The following is a 27,708-nucleotide window of genomic DNA, read 5'->3' on the forward strand; positions in this document are numbered from 1 at the left end:
CTGCCTTGCCAAATGACCAGAGACCTGCTAACAGTTGGATCAGGAGACAATACCTTTAGCAGGAGCCAGAAAAAAGGCTGAAACAGGTCTATTAATGCGGGGAGACAATCTGCTGGGGCCCTGAAACAAAGATGAGCCACAGCCCTGGTGTGAAAAGACACTGAGATGTCCTCCTTCTGCAGAGGAAGAACTTCTGGAGTTATGTGAGACCTGCCCCCACTCCCACAGTTCTTTGAAATTTTACAAACTTATGAAAGCTGTTAACACCTCCTGCTATTTCAGACCCCCATGGCGGAAAACAAAAATAGAATGAAGTTGTTCAACCTCCTCACACTCCTGCTCAGTGCTGCCGAAATTTCAGATGCTTTCCTTTGGGGGAAGAGATGCCCAAGGAGACACAATTTGCTGCCTAAGCTGCAAAGGTTTGCCTGGAGGCAGGACAGTGCCACATGCAGTGGAACACTGCTGGGTGAGGATCCTGAGGCTGCATGAAGAATTTGGTCATTTTCTTACAGGATATGTGGAGATGGGGGAATATTCCTCAATGCAAGGCTGAGTTTAAGCACAAAACTAGAACAGGGCCTGTAGCAGTATTGGGATGTGTATGGCACAGCATCCCTGCTGCAGGCCTTGCCAGGGCTTCCTCCTGTAAAAATCAGTACAACAAAAAACTCACTGGGCATATTTAAGGTGTTTGGGTTTTGTTTTGGGTTTTTTATTTTTTTCAGTGCTGCTTTTAGATTAGATTCTGTTTAGTGCTGATGTAAATTGTTACAGCTAAATGGTGGTAAATCCCTATCCTCAGAAACCTACCTTCTCTCAGAAAAAAAAACAAAAATCTTTCCTTCTAATATATTTATTCACTTATATTTACCTATAAATGAAAATTAATAGCATCAGATTGCCAAGGTGCAACTTTTCCATCAGCAGCAGGAGCATCAGTGGGCCCTGTACATTTATAATGATTAAATATCATTGGTGTCTGTCACACATGAATGAAGCTGTAGCAGGAGCTGACAATCTTATACAGAAAGAACTTGGATGACAAATTCTTCCTGTGTTTTTTTAAACCTGTTCCCTACCCCCAAGCTATCCTCTGGCTTATGCCAGGGTATCATTATTGTCCATGAGCTGTACCTGCTTCAGCACAGTTTCTAATATAATGCAGACCATGTGGTCAGCAAGCTTGCATGAAATTTAGATGTTCATCAAAACTATCAAATTAGTTTCAATAGGACAACTAAGAGCAATCATATGACTGAATAACATAATGCCAAATGAGAGATTATTGCAACATTGGCAAAATATTTATAAAATAAAGTAGGGAGAGGATATTTTCAGTTCAGCTGTGGAATGACCACACCTGAGCAACTGGGATCCTGTGAGTGTTTTTGAACAGAATGACCTTCAGGCTGTGATGACTCTGCATATTATACGTGTCAGTAAAGGAAGGGTGTTGCTTCTCCTGATGTTACTGTTTCAAAGAACATCATGTGGAGGAAGGAGACATATTTAAATGCAGTATTACAACTGGGTCATCTGAAATAGCTCTGTGTGCTTGCAATTGCTTTCTTGAAAGTACCAAGTGCCAGACTCTTTTTTTTTTCTTTCGAATTTTCCTTCGACAGTGGTTTTTGTTTAAAGTATCCTGTTTATTTTGAAGTGTCAATTGAGCTGTGCCATCCTATGTATTATAATCAAGGCAAACTGTTTTAGTTAACCCAGGAAAATACTGTTTTCTGGGAATACAAACACTAATAAAGCTATTGGTGCAATAAATTGTTTTCTTTTGTATGGAGATCAGGTAATTCAGTGCTTACTTCAGAAAAGACAATACAACATATATTGTGAGGCCATTAACAGCAACAACAAATCCTTTCTGGCTCTGGAGGAAGAATTAATTATTTACATGTTTCTCATTAACTTTTTACCTACTGTTAACAGTAGGTTTTTAAAAGAATCCCTTTCTGTCTGTGATCAAAGTTTTCAACAAGCCCATTTACAAGCAGCATATTTAGCCATTTTTAATTATTTGCAGTCTGTCACAAAATGACATTAGCAATTTGTAAGCACTGCTGAAATGCTGCAGGTATTGCAGAAATTCCTGACAAGTCTTTTTGAGAGGCCAATGCTTTCATTCATTGCCCTTGGATCTTGCACAAATGTATCAGATGGCATTTCTATCTTGTCTTCACCTTGCAAAATAACAGCAGATCTCCTGACAGGCTTGAGGCTGACTGACTGTACCCTCCTCAATGGATCTGTATTCCTCTGGAGTTGTATCTCTGCCTTAGCACACCCTGGGAGCTCTGCTAGTGGGACCCAGGCCATCAGAAAATGGGTTCATACTGTTATTTTTGGGGAAAAAAATAATCACAACATTTTTTTCAGGCGAACCTGGACTCAGTTTTGGTAAGACAGTTCTCAGAGAAACTTGTGATAAAATGGTCTTCATAGTTCAGCTGAAAATCTTATAGAATCAGTAACACTGACAATAATTTCAACAGAAAAAATGTCTTTTTGTAACATTTTGACTTAGATCTTAAAATACAGAGAAATCCAGAACTTATCCAAAGATATTTGTATTTATTCTTTGATTTAAGGGGCCACTTGGACTCTTATATCTCTGCAAGCTTATGCAACTCAATCTTTTACTAATTGATTCACCTTCCAAACAATTTAAATAAAATTTAAAAAAACCCCAAACAATAGAGGTTAATAACAGGAATTGGATTCTTAGATTTATTGATTCACACTGCAAAATGGACCATGCCTTCCCAAAGAGGCTGTTGAGCTTCCTTTGCATCCCTGATGTGCCTTGTCCTCCTTTGCTCATCCCCAGCCCCTGGTGCCTGGCTCTCTAGGGACAGGATCCCTGCTCAAGGCAGTAATGTGGGGGTTCTCCAGAGGCTGAAAATGTGGCTAATGCAGCAGTTCCTGCTCCACGAAACAGCCAATTCCTGCTCTGTGACCCACTCTGAACGTGAGAGTTGTGTTTGTGATGTGACAAGCCAAACTGTTCACTTTATCAGGCATTGCCCAGCACCAGCTGCTTCTGAGGAAAGTTCAGCAAACTTGATAATGAGCACTGGGGGAATAACAGAAGTTTCATCTTCAGCTGAACAGTAGTTGGCTCACATCTTAAATATTTCATGTCCATTATACATTCAAAAATGCTGTGAAAGGTTTGTGTAAGCCCTTGGTTTTCAGATTGGTATTTAGCCTGCATTAAACACACATAGCAAATTCAATGTAGTGTAATGCTATTGAATATCACAGATTTAAGATTTATTACCAAAGGAAATTGCACTGAAAGAATTTATTGGAAACAAAACAAAACCTGTGACTTGGTGATGGATGACTTTGTTCTCCAGTCTTAGACCAATTATTTAACAAAGCATTTGGTACATTTGACTTTAGGCCAAGCAACGATGTAAGTTGACATTTTCTAGAATATTTTAAAAAATGAACAATTTGCAATACATTAGTGAGCCTACAAAAGAACAAAGCACATTTAGATAGAGTTATAAAATCAGATACCTTGATAACTTAGCCACTGGTATTTAGTCATAATTTAGCCATTGATATTGAGTCAGTTCTAAGTGTATAACAAAATGCTGTAACAAAATGAATCATAAGCTCCATGTCCCCTAATGCTCCTTATTGAGTTAACTCTTCAGCGAGATGCCATTACCTGCAGTGATTACACGCTCGCAGCATGGAAGGCAAAAGCAAATCTGGCAGGTGCAAACATCTGCTTCTTTATTTATAGCTGCAGAGAAAGTGTCTTGTAACCCAGTCTTCTTCAACTTTGACCAGAATTTTATAAAGCTCTGGGCATGCTGGGGGGGAAAAAAAGTTTTCTTTCCTCCTGTGCAATTTTGAGAACTTATTTAGCTTCATCCAGATTTTCTAGCTGGGTAGATAAAGGGTTTGGTTTGATTTTTGAAAGTATTGTGAATGCTGACCATTATTTTAGGCTAATCAATGATATTAGTCTAGTGATATGAGTTAATGGGAAACACCATGTGAGTGGTTTATTGTGGGTAACAAACACAGAGCAGGTCTGTGAGATAATTCTGAAAATGTGCTTTGTGCTGCTCTGGCACCAAACTCGAACTGAAAGGTCTGGGCAGCCCCATCACTCCACTCAGCCAAGGATGAGGGGAAAAGTTAGTCAGGATGAAACAACAAATATCACCTTTTCCACACAGCTATTAGAGAAATAGCTGCTTTAATGGGCTTTCAACCATTAAAATGTAGAATTAGAAGCTGAATTAGAGGATTCAATTAACAGGCAGTCAGCTGTGTAAAACCTATCATGTGACACTGGTGCTCTGAAATCCAAACAGGTAAATGTTATTAAAGTCTCTAATAGAATAAAAATATTTTTCTTTGGTTTATATAAATAAATAACACTTTTATAAGATCAGCTGTGATAGCCCACTAATTTCACGCACCTGCACTGCGTTGGTTTGAACCACTATAAAAAATAAAACCAGAATATTATCTCTCTTTCATTTGTGCTGTTTTCATGAACTTTCAGAAGCAGCAACAATAGAATTTTTGGGTGGTTAATAGCAGATCTCATGTTGCCAGTAAAACTGAAAGGGTGAAAAAGCAACTGGTGAAGGGAACAATGGAAATAACTGACTGTAGGCAAGATCTGAATTACAAATATTAGAAGCCAAGGGTCATTTCACCTTCACCTTCATTGTACTGAAGGTGAAATGACCCTTGAAAACATGGCTAAGAACAGCTAATCCAAAAGGAGGTAGTGAAAATGTCAAAATAAACAAAAATAAAGAGAAAAGTTGGGCAAAAAGAAAGGAATCATTCAAAAAATTGCCTGAGGGAGGTCTGTGTATGGTGTCAGACAGCAACACAATTATTTAAGAGCAGCCCATTATCTACTGCCCAGAAAGTCACACGGGTTTGTAATGTAGAGTTATGATTCCAATTTATGTGATATTTGGAATGAATGCTTACCTTGGTGAAAAAAAACCAAAACAACCTCATGAAATAAAACCTATTCTAGAACCTTCATTTCCTCTAAAACGTTACTGGTCTATAACAATAAATATTATTCCATTAATTTTATATTCCTAGGGTTTCAAAGGTAGTGGAATTAGATGAGATTTCTTCACAAGAGATGAATTTAAGAGACAACTGTTATTTATAAGAGCTGAAATAATGTGTTTGGAGTGCTTCTGTTTTTATTTAACACCTGCTTTTCCCTCCACACAATTTTCTTCAGAAAAAGCCAGTAATGAATTGATTTTTACCTGCCTCAAAAGATGAAAAACCAGAATTGCAAAATGTCTGGTTGAGAATACTGAACAGAGGAAACCTTGTGGAAAATAAATTATTGGGCTGGCTATAAATTGACCCTTAGCTCCTATGAGGTCTTCCTGAGCTCTGTTGGAAACTTGCTTTTCCCATGGGGTGATGTGTATAAATCAGATTAACTTCACTGAGAGCAACAGAGTAAATACATCTGAGAGAACACAGGACTGTATTTCCAACGTTTCTCTAGTTTCTGATATTTTCAAGGTGGCCACTTAGATGTTTATGACAGTATAACAGTCATAGAAGAAGCAGAGATTTTGGAAACAGTGTCTGTAAGAGGTGGAGGAGTCTCCCACCCATGGCTGGATTAGGCTGTTCATGTCCTGTATCTCAGCAGCTCCTGCTGTACCTTCCAAGGCAACACCAACCACCAACTCATATATTTCTCACATACCTTTTCTCATATGAAGAGTTTATAATTGTTGCTTAATACAGAAAAATGGAAGCTTATGATATATACCACTTCCCTTTACTTATTAAGATTAATGTATTTTGTGAAGTCCCTAAAGGAGCTCTAACAAAAAGCAGAAGGGAAAAGCAGGGAGCAGCATGTCCCTGTGGATGATAGTTGAGATGCCATGGCTGATTTATAGGCCTGGAAAAGATTTGCAATGCCCATATTATACTTGTTCTGGGGATAAAGAGAGGATTTAATTCACTAGTGCTATCAATCTGTTACCTTTCAAGGCAGTAAATTCACTAAACTCAGTAAAGAAAGCAATTCAGCTTCATGTAGTTGTTGTTATAATATATCATTTATCATTTACTGTATGTAAGTACCAATAGCACAAACATTTAAAATCATCAAAAGAACTATAAAGAGATGAAAGAAAAAATGTTTCAGAATAAATCTCTGTCTTTTCCAAAGCAATCTACTCTGTGATAAGGTTATAAAGTGAAACATATGTCACTGTGAGCTTGACATAAAATTCTTATTTGTAATTGCAAATGTTTTAACAAAATTGTTAAACCTCATTTCCTATTTGTGCATGACATGGGCAGGAAGAAAAGGGGAAATCTTAAAAGTGCATTTATATGGCTGGATTTGCTCTACAGTGATGCAGTAAGGTTTCTCCAGGAGATTTCTCAGAGATCCTAAAACTATAAATGATGGTGAGCATCCTGTGGAGGAATCTAACTGTTCTTCCTAATTCTGGGGGGATGCCTGTCTCTCAAAGTTAACTCTTTAGAGCTCATCTGATGGTGAGGAATATTCCCATTAATACTTAGATTAACCTGTCATCTCTGAAAGGAAAAAATTATTTGCAATATTTTTCTTTCTTGAATGAATGCAGAAAAGCAATTGCACCAAATCAGGGGAGTGATCTACACTGCAATAATTGCATTTCAAACTTTTAAAATATTTTTATACAATTTATATCATATTTTCAATACAGCTATATGTGGTTTTTTAAATTTTCTTCTAGTATCCCTTGCCTGTTCAGCAGTCTGAAAGACTTGAAAAGGCAACAGCTGTGTTGAAGCAGTAGAGGCAACCACCAGGTCTGTTGGAGGGGAGCCCTGCCAAGGCCACTTGCAGAAATCAAGCTCTCTTTGAACACAAGGTCTGCTCACACAGACTCTGTTACGAGATCAAATTGTAATGGCCAAGATGGAAAAGGAGGATGAAAGAAGAGATGACAGACATGTGCACAGTCAGTTTTAATGGAGGTTGTGGTCTGGTTTTAATCAAGCCAAATCCCCACCTTTTACTACTAAACCTGGTGGTTCTGCTCTGATTCTCGTTATTCCTCCTGGCTGGGACATCTAGGAGGGGATTGGCACTGTGCTGGTTGCCCTTCATGGTTTTGATTTCTTCAAAAAGAAAGGTTCCTTGGAAAGTCTGAATGAAATGGTTCAAAGTAGGAGCAACACCTTTCCACATTATGCCTTTCTACTGCTAATACTGATGAAAAACTCCTGTGGAATATTTTTCTGCTGCCATTTCAAAGGAAACTCTTTCCTAAATGGAAAGTTCTTCAGTGAGAAAATCCAGTTTCTAAATTTCCTGAATATTAGTGATTTTTTTTGTATTGGTGTTATCTGTCCATTATCAAGGCTTGCAGTAGCCATTTCTCTGACCCTTTCTTGTTATTGAGACAAGATAAGTCAATACTTAGGGAGAAGAGGCAAAGAAGAGTTTAAAAACTACTTCTATAGTTATTAATTTTGCAGAAGAACAATCAAAATTAGGTTTGTTTGTTTAATTGTGTATCCACATCACTTAAGTTGCACAAGAAATGATGTTTGCAGAGGCTGAAGCAATTCTTTTTAGAAGGAATTCAGGCAACCAGAGCAGCTCACAAAAGTGAAATAAATACGGAGCTGATCTAGGGACACACACAAAAAAATTTTCTAAAAAATATTTCTTTTTCATACTGATTTTATGGAAATCATACCCTTTTTTGCAAAGGGATTCTGATGAGAACTGTCCAACCAGTTCCAATATTTACAGTTTATACACGGATGTAATTTTTTATGAATATTTGGTAATTGTCAATCTCTTCATATGGAATAATCAGTTTTGGGTTTGAGCTGCTGACCAACAGTAGCCGTTGTCTTGGATATGTCTTGGAGCATTCTGGAGCAGAGGTGAATTGCAATGTGATTTACCTTGACATCTCTGCAATAATTTGGTGTTTTCCACCAAATAAGGAACAAATATGGAGAATTCACACATCCCACAGGACTGTGCCTTGCGTGCTGGAGTCCACAGGGTGCTTGGCTCATGTATAACTCACCTGCCCTGGCAGAGCTGTCCACCCAAGAAGGGCACTGATGGTGCACAATGCAAATTTAATAAGAGCACCTTGCACCCAGCTAAAGGTCTGATGGCTAGAGCAGCATTCTTAGCAAAACAGTGAAGAGCCAAAACAGATGTTCATGGCCCTGCACACACAGAGCTATGGGTGCACCAGGTCAGCTCAGGGATCACATCCAACCTTGATCCATGTCAAGGGGCAGTGTGGTTACAAGGAACTGATTCAATACTTTTGATAGGTTCACTTATGCTGTGTCAGAGCCCAAGCACTCACATTCTTCCTACTCTTGAAATATCTGGATATAGTCATTAGGTTTCTTCATTTTATCTCTGCTTTAGAGTTTGAAATCCCACAGTTTGGCTCACTGGCTAATGAGGAGTGATACTCTGAAAGCCATCAGAATTCTCCCTCCCACAAGTGAATTAGAAGCTAAAAGATAAACACACCAAATGATCTAATGTAGAAATCATTCCCTATACTCCCAGAGTTCTGAAAAGGGGATATGTTTATGTATAATGAATTATTACTGTGAAAACCACAACTAGTCCTCACTTAAATGAAGAGCTTGGTCCTGTAAATTATATGTACAACTTGTCTTATTTTCTGAAGAGCCAGAAATGCTGTGCTCTGTACACAAGAACACAAAACAGAGGAAAATACAAGCTCCAACCACTGTCTGGCCACTGATTATTTCCCCAAAGTGGGCATAAGCTGAGATGAAGTTCTTCCTATTCCATGTCACTTACCTGTGCAGTCTTGAAATAAGAGGTAAAGAGCAGTAGTTTGGACTAACAGGGTGTGTGAATACTGTACATTTGTTATGCTGAGTGTGTTTGGCATCTGTCTCAAATATATGGGCAGAAATGACTAAAATAAATAAAAGGCAACAACACAGAGAGAGAGAGAATACCAGATCTGAACCCCTTGTCATGCCTTTTAAGAAAATTCTTTGAGGAGAGGAGTCCTTACTGGAGACTGCTGGGACTTGGATAAAATCCATTATGCCAAATTTTCACCTGCTTGGAAGCTGCAGAAAGGATTGGAAGTGCCAGTGGACACATCTAGTCCATACCAATGGAGAAAGGACTGCCCTGGGAGCTCAGTGAGTGCATTTCTTGTCGCTGGACTTGGCAGATATTTTCAGTCAGATATAAAAAGAAAGCAAGCAAGCAAAAATGGGCAGAGGAGGGTTTTGCATGTGAGAATGTGTAAATTCAGACTTTTAAAAAAGATTTTATTATTCAATGAAGATGTCTTTTCCCTCTGAAGGACTCTGTCCTACCAGGACAGTGTGTGTACAGGCAGGGTCATGCTCTTTATGTCACCCATGAATAAAAAATCTCTTCTCTGCCTAGAAAGCCACCCCAGGGGACAGCCTTGCAGTAAGGGTATTCCTCATAGGAAGAAGAAGGAAATGAGGGATGGTACAGCTGCCTGCTGGCAAAAGTGTAAAAGCAAAGTGCCAGCCACGCTCAATTTTTGAAAAGCAGAACATGGAATACCTCTTCTCCCTCTCCTCTCCTCCTGGGAGGTCCCACGTAGACAGACACTTCCACATGACCTTCAGAAGTATCTGAGTGATGGGATTCATCACTCAAAATTCCACTACAACCCAGACCTTCTGTGTGCAACTTTCCTACACTTCTCAGGACCCCAAACACTTCATGCTTGGAACAAAGTGTCAAAAAGTCCCATCTTTGGAGGCCTTGAAGTTATTTGCATTTTTGTCATTATGTTGTCATTCAGTCCCATTCTGAAGTTTTGTTCTGCATTTGAAGAAAAAAGCAAAGATTGTTGTTCTTAATACTGTTCCCACAGCCTTCCTGCTACCTCTGCTTGTCTCCCTGGGCTGCCCTGACCCCTCCATCAGAGCCAGCCCAGCTCCCCCAGCCCATCCCCATCCCACCCACTGGGAGCTTTCAGGCAGATACTGCCTCTTGCTTACAAAGTGAAGACATCTGAATACCTACATGCGTATCCATCAGACAAGTTTTGGCCAAGTTTGAAATGCTGCTGCCAGCTTCCAGCTGTGACTTTTGGCTTGTTTTGACTCCCTGTCTCCATCCCCAGCATTGAAAATTAATTTAATACCAGAAGGATTGGTGTAGGGGCCTCAGTGTTGTGTTGGGGGTTTGTACAGACAGTGAAGTGAATTGTTTTGAGTATTCACTACTCACACTTGACTACACCAGTTTTCTGAGGAGTTTCAGGCTCTCCTCTTGTTCAGGTTAATGGTGTGGAAACTGTGAGAGTATTTTCCAATATTTTTGTGAAGGTTCTCCATGGTTTTAGTTTCACATTGTTTTTTAGAATGATGTTTGGGGGGAGGCAGAAAGTGGTGTTCACTATTTTTAGTGGCTTCTGTGAGATCTTGTCCTGGGGTGGGAGAACGGGAGATAGAGAATATTTGCATTTTATTGCCTGACCTGGCACTGTTTGTCTTCCTGAAATGAAGGGAGACATATCTAACCCAGGGAAGCTTCTTAGTTGAGACAATGGGAAGCTCCATTTCATCTTTACCATTTTCAAAGGCTCCCCTTGATTAAAACCTGCCCAGGGAGAAAACAGATAAGGGGATAAGCAAGTCTACAAAACTGTCCCTTTTCTCCTATTGCCCTGAACACCTATCACTTACCTTTTTTTAACCTGGTTAATTTTGTTTTCTGTATAGAAAAAAACAATAAAAGACTGGATTGTTTGTGGCAAGCTCTCATTGTGGCAAGCATTCAGTTGCCAATATTTTGGCAAGGATAGCTCTCAATCCTCAACCAAACTCAGAACTATGCCTTTTAGACCAAAATTTAGAGCCAAAGGAAGATTGGACCCCTACCAGGATGTAGAAACTGTCACAAATAAATTCAAGCATTAACTGAGAAAGCTATATAAAAGTGGAAATTGGATGCTGTTAAAAACAAATTAATTTCTTTCTTGAATATATTTGTACTCAAAAAAAGGATGGAGATTTTTATTTAAAAAATCAGAAATATTTGATTCGTAATGATCTTGAAAGAATATACTCTAAATATCAGTAAAATCAATGGAAAGACTCACAAAGGGTCCCAAAGGGCTACAAGTCCAGTGAGATGACTAATCCAACGAGGCTACTAAAAGGAGTGATTTTGCAACATCAAAATCCAAAATCAAAACTCAGAAAAAAGTTTTAGAAGTTCTTTCTTAAATAGCCTATATTTCCCCAAAGGGAATCCAGTGGTAAAACTCCTCAAGGAATGTAGTTAAGCCAAATGAAGAACAATTTAAACTCCTTGGCTGTAGTGCAAATCAATTTTAACAGCTTTGTGTATGCTTTTCCATGAAATGTTTCTCACAGTGGTTTGTGTGGAATGTTTACAGTCTTGCATATTACTCTCTTATCAGATAATTCACAATATCCTCATTTAAACAAGCAGACACAAAATAACCGCCAAGTCAAAGAATAGGAGTGTTGGCAGATATGGAAACCACTGAGCAGTGGGTGGGGATGCAATATTTTCTAAATAATACACCATGATGTGATTTGATAGCAAATTCCTCAAGTTCTGCATTGAGCTGGGAATATGCATTGCCATACAATAAACTCAGTTCACACTGACTGGAAGTAGCACAAAGGACCCACGTGGCAGCAAAAGGGCATTTCACAATGAGTCCAAACTTCGGTAAAATGTGATTGAGCAGCCTGAGTGATGGAATCCTTCCCTGGCTTTTGCTTCTGTCTTCTGTTCTGTCACCATCGCCAGTGAGACGACACTCTGAAAAGTGCATCTCATTTCTCAGGGCCAGCACATACAAACACAGATATGAGTGCAATAATCTGAAGTTAGTGCTGCCTGCTTTAAAATCCTGACGAGCAGGCACGTTTGGTTTCCCTCCCTAATTTGAGTGGGCTCACCCCCCAGCCCGAGGTCCGGGCTGTCCTCACCCTCGGGTGTGTTACCGCGTGGGTAAATCCCGGCAGCTGCAGCAGCTGCACCGACACGTGTGCTCTGCTGGGCTGTGGGAGGGGGTGAGCGTGGTGGGTGTGTGGCTGGAGGGCTTTCCTCTTGGAAATTCTGGGATTAATGACACATTAAACTCTCTCCAAAAGAGTGGATTGAGAAGAGCGGAAGAAAATAATATTGAAACAGGCAGGAGAGCTGATGGCTTTTCCTGCAAAGTTTAGGACTTGAAAGTTAAGTTGTAAGCAGCTGCAGATGAATGGATAAACCTACCTTGGACACTATGCAGCAGCTCTTTCCTTTCCATCAGCCTCTCCAACTTGTTGCCTTCCTCTGCTGGATCCCCTTGTTGGCCATTAGCGCAGAGTCAGCGACTTTTGGTAAGGATTTCGTACTTTTTAATTATTTGATAATCGCTTGGGTGATGAGTTCATGTGTATTTTAAACTGAGATGGTCTTGCTTACATTTACTTTTGAATGCAGATTAGAGTGATAGAGGGCTATTATTAGAAAGAGTCTCCAAAATAGAATGTTAGTAAGGTTAAAATAAACAACTAAGGTAATGAAGAAGGTCACAGTGATAACCAAGCATGTTTGTAGAACACGATGTATGTGGATGATTACAGGACTTTCACTATCCTTTTTCATTTTATTTTTTTATTTTAAATTAAAGATCTGTGAAATTTCTTACTTCCTACTAGAACACCACCACCCCCCTCAACTATTTAAAGAATATACACAATATTTACCCATAAATGGAATATATTAAATGAACCATAAAAGAAAAAAAAACATTAAAATGAAAATCTATTCCTCTAGGGAAGACTTATATACACCATATATCAGAGCAACATTATAGATTATTTAATTACACATATAATAATACACAGCCATACAGCCTCTGGCAATAAAAAGTTCATGAGTAATTTCTCTACTACTGTACACATTAAATGTGAGGCTTGTTTCACTCTGGCATAGAGTTTGAAGAGGACATAGATTTTACATATGTGGCTTGTTTATACAGCTTTATTAATTGACTGTAGAAATACATTGAGAATCATGTAAGGCATTCAACTAGTGAAAACAGAGTTAATAAAAGAAACTGAGAAAAGCAGTCAGACAAGAGAGCAGTGCTGAGAGTGATTATGGATTCGGCTTTAGCAAACTCCAGGGAGGCACTCCCCCTTAATGGAAATATGTTGCCTTATTTTACAAAATTTAATTCTAATAGAGTTCCAACTAGTCTTAACAGTGATTGTCAGCCAGCACTCATTAGCTCCATGAAGATAAAACAATTTAAAGCCCTTTTCACTTGAATATCACAGGGTCACCCAGAAAGTTTTGCAGGACTAAACACAAAGCAAATGACCTTATCGCCTTTATCTTCAAACAATGTCTTTAATTTCTGAAACCTTTTGAAGGGTTGCCAGTTTTATGGAGTGTAGCAGCTACTTATCTGATAGAACAAGCTTTTCATCAAGGGGAAATGACCTTTTAACTCCTGGTAACTGAGGAACTGTATTCGCCACTGTATTTTTCTACTGAAGGTAACATATGTAGACATCCTTATTAAACTGGGAATACAAACCAAGAATTTAGAACTAGCTGTCTCTTAGGTGATGCATAAGGATTTGGGAGGCTTCTTCTTGTTGTGGAGTGTTTTTTCATAGTGTGAACTTGAAGTAAATGAAACTGCTCAAAAGAAGTTTACATTCTGACAGCTTGTGTTGTGACATCATAAGGATATTAACAGGACCATATGCTGTTTGTTTTTGTACTCTTACAAACCTACTAATCCCATGAGAATTTAATGGTGAATAAGGAATGTCTGACCAAAAAGGGTTTTGCAAATGCCTCGTTAAGAGAGAGAAGATGAAACAGACCAAGAAAGAACTTTATCAATCTTCTGCAGTCTTATTTTAGGTAATGAAGCCCCCAATTATTGAGGATATTTTCAATATGTGGGCTTTTCCATCATTTCCTGTGTCTCAGAAACACAAAAGAGTTACCAACAACATCCGTAGCTGCTCTCTGGTAGAAGATTAAGAAAAGCATCAGGGACAAAAGCAACTCAGTGAATCATAGATGTGGGAGGGCTGACACAACAGAGCTTGTCAGACTTTTCTCAGATGAAATTCTGTAAATAAGTCAATCAAAAGAAAAAGACAATAGATTTTTACAGGGGTATTCTAGACAAAAAACATTTATCTTAAAATAGATAGTTGCTTGTAACATCACCAATGAGATGAAATTGCTTCCCATCCCCTCTGGAACCTTTTCAGAATATACAATTGAAAGTTTTTAATTTGGATATGAGTTTCCTGCAAAGGCATCCTTGAAGCTCACAAAATCCACTGGAGCTTCACTGCAAAGTAAACCTACTACTAATATGTAGTAAAATCAGATAGAATTAATTGATCATAAGTTCACTCCTGTGGGTTTCCCTCAACTCTGAAACACATAAAAAAATTAAGCATATCCAGAGGTGAAGAAAGAGAAAAAGAGAGAGGATGGTGTCAGGGGAAGGTTAGATGCCTACAGCATGGAAAGATAGTGTGTTCTCCAATGATCCAAAGAGTTTGATTTAAGGAAGTTAATGGGAATAGCCTAGTATGGCAAAAATCACTCAGTATGCCTTGCAATTTTCTAAGCCCCAGTCTTTCTTTCCATATGAAATGAAAATCAGAGTATGTAATTTGCTTTGTATTCTACCCACAAACAACCCATGATCTCACTGAAAGCTCCTGCTGTAAAACTCGAGGGCCATGGACTGTCCATGCTGAAAGCTGGACCTCAGAAAACATTTCCTTGTGAGAATTTCCAAAGAAACAATTCAGGCTATTCAGAAACTTTCCCATCTTCTTCAAGTATCTACCACAGATGACAAACTCTCCCCTCCCTTGGCCAGACCTCAAATATGCCACCCAGCTCCCCAGCAACCCCCAGAGCCCCAGGGTTTCCTTTCTCCCTCAGAGTCCCTGAGCACAGAAACAGTGTGAAAACCCCCAGGGGATCCCCAGTATCTGGCCTGGAAACAACCTGCAGGGATCAAGCTCTAAGGTCATGAGTGGTTTGGGCAGGGATGTTCCTGTGCCTCTGGAAATTACACTGGGATTACTCTGGCTCCATCTCTTTGCTCTGTGGAAAGCACAACAGACTTTTACAAACAAAGAAAACCCCACTGAATACTTTCCTATGGAAGTAAAATCAAGACTCCCTGGCCATGGTGAACAACTCCTAAAGGGAGAGAAACAATCTTTAATTATAAAAAGTTGCTTACGGGTTAATGTTTTATTTTCCTCTCAAGATGTGTCATTATGAAGTACCCCAATGGCCTCATTGACTGCAATTTTCATAGAATCACAGAAAGGTTTTGGTTGGAAGTGATCTCAAAGATCACCTCATTCCAACACCCCTACCATGGACACAGATGCCACCCCCTAGAGTTTGTGCTTTTTAAACTAAGATTGAAATCTAAATTTTTCTGATTTTGTGTTGTCAAAGTGAAGCAGAGGGTTTACAATTCTTTCTGTTTGCTGATAACTTTTTTGTCCCACTCATTTTTACTTGAAAAAGCACATCAGGGTTTTGTTCATTCATAGCTGGTAGTTCATTCATAAAGAAGGCAAAATTATGTTCATTCATAAGGCAAAAATAGGAGCTGTTGCAGTCAAGGAATGAGGGAACCTCTTTCACCTTGCAGTGAATGTGTTTGTCACTCTCCAGAGCTCTATCAGTACTTCACTATTGTATTTTACAATTTTAAAATTTAGCAGAGGAATATTTGTTTGCTCATGCATTTGTCTTTTAATCTTCTGATAAAAATTAAGGACTGTTTTCAAAGTTTTACAGACTTAAAAATAAGTTTGGTGTGAGAGGGCTGCCTCTCAACTGCATCTCTCAAGGATTTGCCTATTTCCCACTGACCTGCCAATGATATAAACTCCTTACCAGCTATTTATTACTCTGCTCTGCACTAAAATTGAGGATCAATATATTAGACACTGCTCATAACAATATAGGACATTCATGGCCAAAATGTTTCTTTTAATGGCCCAGTTCCTCAAAGTTATTTTGTCTCCAGATGCCAAATCCCAAGAAGTATTGTGTACCTCCAGGTTCCTCTGCAATCGATAGGAGCTGTGCACAGTCAAGACAAATCAGTGTTAGTTCCTAAGGTGTCAAGACAGATTTCTGCACAGAGGAAGCATCATCATTTTGTTTTACAGATGGGATGGGGACGTGAAGTGGCTCAAGGTCATGCAGAAAACCCTTTGTTGAAGCTGAGATCTGTACCGAGGCCTCCTGAGTCACAACCCAGCCCCATTAACTGTGGCACAGCTCAGAACTGGAGCAAAAGCCAATATAGTAAATTGGAGCGTAATAAAAGTGCTCGACCTCTCTCCATCTTCCTTGTGATCTCTGAAGTCAAACAGCTAAACACAAGGTAAAGTGGACACCAAGTATTTTTGGTGGGGTTTTGACTGCTTACCATATTTTAGGTGGTCAGTACTTAAAATTCTCCCCAAATCCCCTTTAAATGCAGTGGGAAATGACCTACTCACTTTTCAAAATGCTGTATGTCCTTTATCATGCATATACAGTAGAAGAAAAGAAGGAAAAATCAATCCTGCACCATCTTTCTTAGAGACTGAATTTCTTTTCTGATTGTTCCTCAACTAGTTCTGTAGGCAAATAAAATATTTCTGGCTTTGGAAATGGTTCTTTCATTCCAATGTATTCCCGCTTTTTTTTTTTGTGACCTCAGCTTGCTGCTCCAAAAGGCTGGGAATATTCTGGAAGTACAGTTTTGTTGATTTTTTTCATTGGGTTTGTACTGTACCTCTCTGAAGAATTTGTTGGGAAAAGTTCTCGAGGCAACCAGTTTATGTTTTGTCTGATTTTGTGTACAAATTTGTTGACTTGGAAGGTTTTTTCTGACTTTTTGGCTGCTTTCTTCCTGGATGAAGCATCTTTCTTGTCACCTGAGAGACTGAAGTTTAGTGTTGGACATTGCTGATGCCCAATCCACTGCAGGAATGAATATTGTCTTTAACAGTGTTGGCAGCATAAGTTGACTGTTTAATGATTGTTAAGTGTTCTTCAAAGTAGGGTATTTTACCTTTAGTTATAACCTTTGTTAATCTCATGGTGGTAGATACAGGATGTGTTTTGCCTTAAGTAGAGATTATTTATGGTGAAATCTAAAAAACATGAAATAGACTGAAGAATATTTTTATCTGAAACACCAATAAAACCATGTGTTAGTGCATGCAATTCTTTGTACAGCTTTTCAGGGAAGAGGTTTGTGTGTTAAGCTCTTAGGAGATTTACTTAATGAGAGTGTGTACTCATTTGCTTCTTTCTGACACATCTTATTTTGATTATTCTGACCTCTGTTGCTTTGATTGCTGTGTTCACACTGCATGGAATCCACAGAGAGCCTCAAGGGAATATTCTACATATTGAAAGGAAAAAAACTGATTGTCTAATATAGCTGAGGGATTGCATCAGCCTGCTCTGCTTCTTTTGCTGGTTTTATATTAATCCATCGATTGAAACTGAGTTTACTTACTCCCCTCATTTTTTCACAAAGCAGCTTCCACGAGCTGGGTAGCAATTTATCTGCACATCTCAATAATATAATGCATCTCCTGTGGTAGCTGGAGCCTTTTACACCTCAACTGTCTCTGACTGTTTCAGCAAAGGCCCCTCATGGAGTATCTCACTAATGCCTCATCAGCTCAGTAGCTCTTGCACTTTCCATGAGCTGGTGGACACCCCAACTTTTCTTCCTTCTCATGCTTACAAGAAAAGGCTTAACATTTCCCATCCTGGACTTGCAGTTTTACTTTCTCTCGGTTTTCTAAATGTCTGATCAAGTTACGTTCAGTTTGTCTCAGAAGACAAAAGTCTGTGGAAAAAGAATCTGGAAGATGATACAAAAACAAGAGGATTCTCAGAAGTTCCTGAATAGCTCTATAATGAGTTTAATGGTAAAGGCAGAAAATTACCTGGGATCTGAACTAGACAATTCCTTTTCAGGAAAGAACTGGTTTATGTCAACACCTGCTTCCTTCTCATCTTCATTCAAAATTGTATTTTGCTGATGTTTGACTGTCATGCAAACTTTTCAAGGAATTTTATCTCACTGATTTTCTACAGACTTCTATGAAGAGCAAAGGAATGTAAAATTCAGTCAGTAGCTTATTCAATAGCTAAGCTAAAATGTTGGTTTTTTCTATTAATAACTTTAAAAATTCTTTAGAATTTGCATTATTAAACTTCATTCATCAGACTGCATTCATCAGATGTGTTATTTGTTGATCTGGACCAGCTACCAGAACAGAGAGATTCACAAACATCTCTCAGAGATTACTTTAGTCATCTTCACTGTCCCTTTCCTCCAATTATTTACTTTATAATCAACTATGGGCATGCTATAAAACTAGTTGTCTGTGACTCAGCCTCCCTCAATAACACATAGATACTTTGATTCACTCAGGCTACCTTATCATCAGCTGTGTTCTTTTCTTAATGGACTAGAGAAAAAAATATATAAAAATTCCCAGAGCCATTTGCTCTGTTCTTCTATTATATGTTAAGATTAGAGCTAGCAAAAAAGACATAAACAGGGTGAAATCTAATTATTTCTTTGTTTCTCTTTTGCAAGAACTACAACAAAAATGAAGAGAAGGCTATTTTCTGCCCCATTGTACTTACAACTAATTTTTCAAGTGCTAAAATATGTGGACATGTAATTTTCTGAATGTGTATAAACCAGAATAAAAACAAAGGTAAAAGAAATCTATTTTTTTTCTCTTAGCTACCCCATAACCACCCCAGAATTTTTTGGCTCAGAGTCTTGTAAGTACCAGTGGGACTCAGACATCCACACCACATAATATTCCTGAAGTATTTGGGCTTCTTTTCTCCTATAATATCCTTTAGAAGTCTCACTCCTAATTTTTGAATGTATGTTTGGTCTAGTTATCTCAATTGAAAGTGAATATATGTTAAATATGTGTTTGGTCTTATGTTTGGTCTAGTTATCTTAATTGATCATTTAAAAGAAGACTATTGTGATCAGTTATACTGGGAAAGCTGGAGCAGCTTGCAGCATTCCCAGTCTGGAGCAAAGATCTATTTTGTTTGTCTCCCCTCCTTGCATGGAAGTTCATGGGCATGACCTGAGGGCCCATGTCTTCCAAACCAGCAGCAGACAGGACTCATTTGTGCCCACACACCATGTCCCTCCCTACACAGGACCAGAGGTGTCCTGCCCACTGCCACACACCTCAGAGGAAAGAAGATTTGGTGTATCCTTAAGGGATTGTAGTCAAAGACTGACCACGTGGAAGCTCTTGGGCTTGGATGTGGAGAGATGAGGTTTAATCCTTGTCCCTGATGTGTGTGTGAGGGCTTTGGGCTTAAAGACACTGATGTGCTTCAGGACAGCTGGATTCAGGTTGCAGACTCTGATCCCAGCACAGCCTGTACATCTCCCAAAGGAATTTTATGACTGTTTTCTCTTCTTGACATGATTCTTGCCTTGCAACACAAACAGATTTGACATAAATCATAAATTTCCTGCCTACCCCCAGTTCTTTGTTTCTTTTTTACATTTTCCCAAAACCTGACATCTTAGTCATGAAAATCGCCCACAGTCATTCCTGCTGCTTCCTAATGTCTGTTATCCACTCACATTTCTTGTTCTGTTTGCTATTACCTGTACTCTGCATGGGTGTGGAGACACTTTCTCTCATTAATCTGCTTCTGACAATATTGTTCATCTGCTGTTTCCAAACAACTCCATCTTCTGCCTTAGGTCTGAGCTTGCAGCTTGTCTCCCAGGAATACCAAGCACCCTCATTAGGTGCTGGAAGGATGTGAGGGGACCTGGAGAGTCATCCCTGGTCAGTCCTGTGCTGCTTCCAAAGATCCCGGCACAGAAACACTCAAAAAGGCAAAAAAACTCAACTGGAAGGAGCTTCTTGACCTCTTAAAAAAGCTGGTGGCAGAGACTTAAAATACTAATTGTACATACAATGATTAGCTGGAAAACGAGCAATCTCCCAGAGTCTTGGGTTTGTGCTGTCATCAGATTTTATTTTTTAAGACCCTTCAGCAGATAACTTTATGTTTCTTTCAATGGGGCTAAATGGAGTAAAAAAACTAAAATGTTGCAATCCTGTGAAAGGCAGCACAGGTGGGCACGTGTGTACAGAAGCACAGCAAACATCACTTTGGCCACCACAGTTACCACTGCTTCGTGTAATTGTTACTACAATTAAAGCTGCAGCAATGCTGTGAGAAAAATTATGATGGTCACAAGAAGTACACCACACAAATTCACCCATTAAGTTCGATATTTGCCTCTGAATTCCATCACTGCCGTTACAGCCCAGTCCTCACTAGGGTTATCTGCATAACAGTTTATAGACTATATGACTTCCCAAAGATATCCTAATTCCAGCTTGAGCAACTGCTGCTGATCCACACAGAAAGGTTTTCTTCTGCCCGATTGCTTTAAAAATTAAAAACAATTAAAAATTTACCTTTCCACTGAGATATAACCAGGAAAAAACCAAAGTGCTAACTGATATTCTGATATTTTGTTAATCACTACTGACAGGAAAGATGTTGTGCTTTAGGATAGTGAAGCCAGATCAATCTCTTCTGTCACAGACAAGTGCCCTCAGAACTGGTCTATTGATTATGCCAGAGAGAATATCTTTAGATCTCTCATTTGACCTGCCTCAGCTTTTATTATTAATTAGATACATCTTGAAATAAGGGCTTCAGTGTCAGCCTCTCATGTGTCCATCTCCTGTAAAGGTATAAATACCTGTGATGGACATCAACTCCTTTCATTCTATGGCATAACATATATATGTTACTTATAAAAAAATAAAAATAAAGCAAGTCCAGTACAGTTAGATGAGTAGATAACCATTCAGTCGATCAAGACATGTTATTTTAATCAAAACTTTATGTCCAAGTGCACAAGCCTTGAAATTCCTCCCCTTCTAATACAAAACCTGCACCAACAGAGTACAGGTCTTCTCAAAACTTTCAAATTTCTGTGAAAAGTTTCATTAACAGCATATAAAATAGTCAATGTCAAAAATTCTTGCCCAGCTCTAACCCAAATGTACATTTTTAGAAGAATGAACAAGCTGAATAAAGGGGGCAGTAAATGTCAATATCAGCAATGCTACTTTTTTATGAGTCCCCAGCAATGTATAAAGGAATTATTTATGTTCATTTGTGCTTGGAAAAGAATGTTCTAACACACTGATTTTCAGCTGCTCTTTCACTCAAAGGTTCTTTCATTCCAAAAGAAAGCCATGGAGTATCCTGTAACCCCTATTGCTTTGTGTTTAAGGGAGATCATAAGGAATATTTTGCATTTGGAAAAAAAAAGGATAAACTTGATTTTTCTTTACAATTTTGCTGAAGGCAAAGGACTGCTGAATTTTGGAAGGTTCTGCTAAGGGCCCTGGAGCTGGGGCAGCAGGTACCCACTGGCACACAGCCTGACAGGGATATATGGATATATTTGAGTCAATTCTGTGTGAAGAGCTGGGTGCTATTTGCTACATGAAATCAAATATGACTTCTTAAGAGCACTCACAACTTTCATATTTCAGCCTCTAAGACATGCCTAGGAACACCCATTCTCTAATATCAGATAGTTTGAGTAAGGGACTGGCAATATATTCCTTACACCCAGTGGAGGCAGGTGGGAGTGAGAAAACCTGCTCTGGATTGTGCTCCACAGTCATATCCAATAACTTCTTCAAGGCCATGAGCTTATTCCTGCTCTTTAAAGCCACCTTCATTTCTTAAAGTGTTGCCTAGCACTAAAGTGCTCTGTTAAGCTGCTGCCATGTTTTTCCATTCTGGTAGAAATTATTGTTCTATATAGTTTGATTTTAAGAGTGCCTTCTGGCATCCATTTGGGGAAAAGGCACTACATAAAAGCAAAATCAATACGAGAGACAGTTATATTTCCTGTGCTTTTTCATTAGCTATAAAATATATACATTCAAGAAGGGAGGGGGGAAAGAATATCAGTTTTACCCAAACTGAAGGAGGACAAGACAAAGCATGGGAGAATATGTATGAAGTGCACTGGCAGGAGCATGGACTGCCCAGCTTTGCTGGCCACAGGCAGGTCTCTGCTCTCCCTGCATCCACATACTATGGCAGGACATGGGCTTGTCCTATGACAGGCATACATCAACAGGAAAAATGCAGAAATATATGTACTTTGGTAAGTGATGTGTTTCTTGACTTGTTCCCAGGTTTTGTTAAAACTCAGCTGTTGGTTGATTAGTCGGAGGAAAACTTTGCCTTTGCTCAGCACTGAGAATGAATAAAAGGACAATAAAATAGTGCTGAGCCAAATTCCTCCTCAAATCCCCACTGAACTCCACCCATGCTACCTTTGCTCTTTTTTCCCAAATTATACCAAAACATTCTTTTTTTCCTGCCTGAGCAGACTGTCCTTTCAAGCATCCTTGAATAAACTCTTTATCACCTCTTGCCATGTATTTACAAGCACAGAACAAATTCTGAAAAAGCTGTACCCTATATTTCTACAATTATGGGCTTGAAGATATTGCAGTAAACTTTTACCCAAACCAAGTCATTACTGCTTTGTTTTAGCCCAGGTGAAAAATTAAAATTCAGTCTGCTATATTAGCTGCTGTTGTGACACAGGTTACCAGAAAAGCAAACATCTTATTTTACCTTGGAGTAAAATTTCAAATCACAGTGTCTATTCAGTATCAGCATGCAATTATGGGAGTGAGAAACTGAAATAACCCTTTTTCTTTCTTCTCTTTCTAACACAGGCCTTCTATAATGGCATTTTCATTAGAATAAAAAACCTGTTGTCTGTAGAAAAATAATTTGTCCTGGTTTTTGAAAACTAAATTATCCCCTCAAAAAAGATTAGCTGAAAAACACTGTATAAATTCATAAGCATTCCAGATTAAAAAAACAAAGTTTTGCTTCTTTCTGGTGACCCCTAGTGATGTATTTTGTGAGAGAGTTCAAGAGCAAACCCAACAACTTATATCTTTCTGAAATGCAGATAAGGCATCTGGAAGATTTTTATCTATGATTTTTTCACAAGCCTGTAATTCAGGGAACTGGAAAATAAAGGCCCAGAAAACTCATCAGTGTGGTTGTTGATTTGAAACCCAAGGGCTGAGGAGAAACTTGTGAGCTGGCAGTAACAGACAGCACCAAGCAGAAGAGCATTTGTAGGACAGCCACGGCCTGCACTGAGTCTCTTGGGTGTAAGTTACCACTTCCATGGTGTGCTTACCATTAAGAAGCTTTACACAGATCTCCCATGTCTGCCTTTCTGTCTCATGCTCTCATTTTTGTTATTCACAGAAACTCCCATCCTGTTTTGGCTTCTCTCAGGCCTCTCAGTGAGGTAAGATAACCAAGCAAATCAAAACTGAGCATCAAAACTATAGAAGGAGCAGCCTTTAAGTAGAATTCCATTTTTATTGCCATAGATCATCTATCCCTGCCCACTCCATCCCAACAACTGCTGCTCCCATCCTCAGCTCCTGCTCAGCCTTTTCCTGGGCAGTGTCTGGAACTTTGACATTTTATCTCCCCCCAAACCCATTTTCCAGGGAAAAAAGGTGGAAAAGCATTTCTTATTCACTTCTCTAACTGCTGCAACACAATAGGAGTTGGCATTTTTAGCAGTCCTTTTGCATTTCTCAGAATTCTGTTTAAACAGCTGAATTTTCGTTTGATACTAAATAAAATGAAAGAGTGTGTCCAATTTTTAACATGGGGATCTTATGTAATACCCTGTTAAATTGAAGGTCCTTGGTCCTGTCCAACTCCACTGATTTTCACTGGGAATAGAACAGGCATACACAGAGCAGAGTTTGGCTCATTTTTGCATTGTAACAGCTGCCCTCAAACCCATTGTCATTAAAAAAAATGTTGTGACAAGCCTTACAGATCAGAAACTCCCCTTTGCATACTTTTTCATTTTTTTCCTCCTTAATAAAACTATTGAAAAATAGAATTCACCATCCTAATATTTGCATTACTAATGTGAGGATAGGCAAGAAAATTTCCCTTCTGTTTTCATAGCAGAAAGATTTATTGCAGGTTGCTAAATAGTGGAATGATTAAGTCATATTAAAGACATATCAAAACAGAGTTATTTCTGCCTTCTGAAGTTTTATACTTGGTTCAAGAACATGCTTTGATTTTGAATGGGACAATATTTCTTCACTGTAATAAAAATATTGTTGTCCTTCCCCAGTGGGTCACAATGAAGTCAATAAATATGCACACAAGAAATGCAAGAAGCATTTGTCTCTGTATAAAGATTGATAATGTAACCACCTAAAAAAAGTGCTTTTTATCATCATAAGACTCTCCTGGATTTTTTATTGTTTTCATTGAGCAAAACAATCCTTCATACTTGAATTTCATCCACGTTCCTGAAGCCAACAGTTAGTACAAGTCAATTTTTAATTATGATATTTTTATAAAACCTACAATTTATTTCCTGATTTTGTAAAACACTTTAAACACCAAGTCATCAATATAAATTATGTAAATCTCAAGTGACCCCAAAGTCATTAATCTGACTGGATTTCACAGCAAAGCAGAATACAGCATAACTTACTGGCTCTGTCTGATACCCCAGAGCAGCAAAGATGGGTACAGCAGTGAGGAACAGGCCTCTAGACTAGTGTGATTTTTAACCTTTTAACTAAAATGCCTATTGTGCTTACACATTTAGAGCCAAAGAAAAATAGGTCTATTAAGTCTGAAAAAGAGAATAAAATGTTCTCATCTCTAGCATTGTACAAGAAGCAATGAACACCTAGTCCAAAATACTGAGCTTTACACTCAACCTGCCAGTGAACTCACCCCTATCCCATTCCTACAGTAAACCACAGCAAATCCTGCTGGCAGCAGATGGGAATCTGCCCAGGAGGGTGGAGAGAAGAAGTGGCCCTTTGGTAGCAGCTGGTTTCCAAAATGATTTTCTGCTTTTAAGGTAAACCAAAAATAAAAATCTATTGTGCAAAACCCCTTCCTCAGGGCTTTTTACTGCTACAGCCCAAAGCTGCAGAGCTGCCAGAAAGGTATTTCCCCCAACCTGTGTGAAATACAGTATCCCCTTTCTCCTTCCCATGTCCTGTTACTGCTCCTGCAGCCTGCGAGGCAATCCTTCCTCTCCAGACCCAACACCTGCTTCTCTCAGTTAAGCCAGTTTGTGTGTGCCTCTTTTAAAACCTTTTTTTTTTGGTTTTCCAGCTGTTCTCTCTTTTGGTGGCCACCTCAGCCCTTTCCAGCTGCTCTCTCTCCAGGCACAGCTGTGCTGGCTCCTTCCTCATCTGCTGGCAACACCCTCCTGCCTTCCCTTCCTTTGTGTGCATGGGCATCACCTGCAAACCCGTGCACTTAATGCTACTAAAACAGCATTGAAGTATATAAGGGATAAGAACATGGCACAGGGATAAATGAGGGTTATTGTTGCTCATGCTCAGGAGAGAGTACAGCCTAAGTCTTGTGATGATTCCATAAAAAGAGTATTTTCTGTGTCTTTTAAAAGTAGGATGCAGTTGGTGTCTCAGCCTGCATGAATTAGCATCACCCAAGTTCCTGTAGACCAAAAAGAGGAGGAACTACTGGGGGCAAAGTCTCCTGGCTGTTAGATCTTTCCAGCTTCTCTTGCTTTCAGTGCCTTTTCATTCACTTTATGAAAGTCTGTGCAGGAGACCAGCAGGTGAGAGGGAGCAACTGCAGCATTTTAGGATGTTGACTAAAATGCAGTTGCAGAGGAGAGCATGATGGTTTAAAAAGCAAAACAAAAAAAAGGTCCAATGGCTTTTTTACCTTTCCTAGGGGACACTTCTCACATTTTCCATTCTTTCTTTCAGCACTTGAAATGGCTTCTCTTCCTATTTACAGAGTAAGACATACAGTCTGCACTTCAGTTCATATTTTTTGAACTTCAGATGCTCTTCTCCATATTAAAACCTCTCACAGGCAAATGCATATCCTTATTTATACTTCTTATATTAACCCAGTTACATGGTGGCTATAAAATTCCATAATAAGAAATAAGAGCTCTCATTGCGCATTCACAAAGCCCTCCAAAGAACAGAGGGAGAACAGGCCATGAGTCTCATAAATCCAATTTAATTTATTCATAGTAGGAGTCTACAAATCAGATATTTTTATATTCCAGGATATTTATGATGAGATGGTGAATATATAAACCTCCCTCAACAATAATTTAATAATTGATGATAAAATAACAAAATAGATAACAGGTTTCAAAATTCTTGCATCAAAAAAATGAAATATTATAAACAATAATGTGGCCTGTAAGCATTCAATCAAATCTGCAGGGGGTGAGGGCAAGAACTGCATCTCAAAACTTTCAGAGCTCTCTGATCCCCTGAATCTTCCAGCTTTGCTGCTGCAGTAGCTGCAGTAATATGCAGATATTTTGCTTTCATCAAACAGACTGAAGGAACCTGGATGGGGACATTCTAGGTTTCATGTTTATTTTTCTGTTTCCAGGAGGCTTTTCAGGTATTATATCCACAAGAGGAAGAGGTTGGCATGATAGACCTGTCTGTCCAGCCAGTGTGGCTGGCCATATCTTTGGAAATTTTGACTGCCACTTGGCAGAGGACTTGTTTTGGTCACACCCCTGTTCTGAGAAGATGGACTGGAAAGAGGATTCACAAATGCCACCATGCAGAGCTCCCTCAGTTACACACTAAGAGCCCCTCCTGTACAAATCATGCCATTGCTCTTGCTCATTCCAAGTTCCTTGCCAGAGAGGCAGATATCTAATCCATCTTGTAAAAAGATATTTTGGTTGAATCATCTAAATTTTTGCCTTTAAGAAGGTAGAAACTCCCTATTTTCCACCCCAAATATGTTCACAGGTCTTGCTCTTAAAGCAGATATTTTCACAACATTCTTCCTTAGCCCAGAGTTCCCTTCCCTATGCTTGTATCAGCAACACAAAGAGCATCCTCCTCTCCTTTTGCTAGACTAAGCAAATTAATTTTAATCTATACTTAAAAGCAAGCTCTTCATTCTCCTGATTATCCTAATGGTCATTCCCTCTGCTTGCTCAAATTAGAGCATGTACATAGGGATCCACATGAGCTCTGTACAGTGGCACTAATTTAACTGTTGCTCTCCTGTATTTTCAGCACTGAAAGCAGCATTTCATATTGCAGTGGAAACATTCACCTTGTGATCAGATAGTATATCCTTCTTTTATTGACCCAATTCTATTATTAAATCTTGGGCTTGCTAAAGTACCGCTCGGCCCTGGAAGTGCTCGAGTCTCATTTGTATGTGAACAGGACTTAAAAGGGGTTTTGGAGATAATTCTAGATAACAGTATATAAGGCATGTGCATACTCAATTCAATGGTATTTGTGAGAAAAAGGAGGAAAATGAATGTGCAGCAACAAAGGAAATTCTGTGACTCAGCTAGAAAGGTGGAAAGCAGGAATCCAGTAAATATCAGTCTTTAGAGATAATAGCTTTCAGTGTTCAGCTATTCTTCACCAGTTCCTTATCTAAAGCCTTTGTGGCACAAGCTGAGGAGAGAGAATTCAACCCACAGA

At 39.0% G+C, this 27,708-nt stretch overlaps 1 protein-coding gene across 1 annotated transcript in view; it reads left to right on the plus strand.

Annotated features, from left to right (window-relative positions):
- Positions 1 to 12,326: 12,326 nt before the first annotated feature.
- The window catches only part of LOC139675109 (von Willebrand factor D and EGF domain-containing protein-like), a 176,902-nt gene continuing 161,520 nt past the window's right edge, over positions 12,327 to 27,708 (plus strand). The window contains exon 1 of the mRNA XM_071562336.1: positions 12,327 to 12,423. Within this exon, the coding sequence (XP_071418437.1) occupies positions 12,327 to 12,423 (97 nt within the window). The remainder of the gene's footprint in view (positions 12,424 to 27,708) is intronic.

Source organism: Pithys albifrons, chromosome 8 (genome assembly GCF_047495875.1).
Source record: "Pithys albifrons albifrons isolate INPA30051 chromosome 8, PitAlb_v1, whole genome shotgun sequence".
In the NCBI taxonomy this organism is placed as follows: Eukaryota; Metazoa; Chordata; class Aves; order Passeriformes; family Thamnophilidae; genus Pithys; species Pithys albifrons.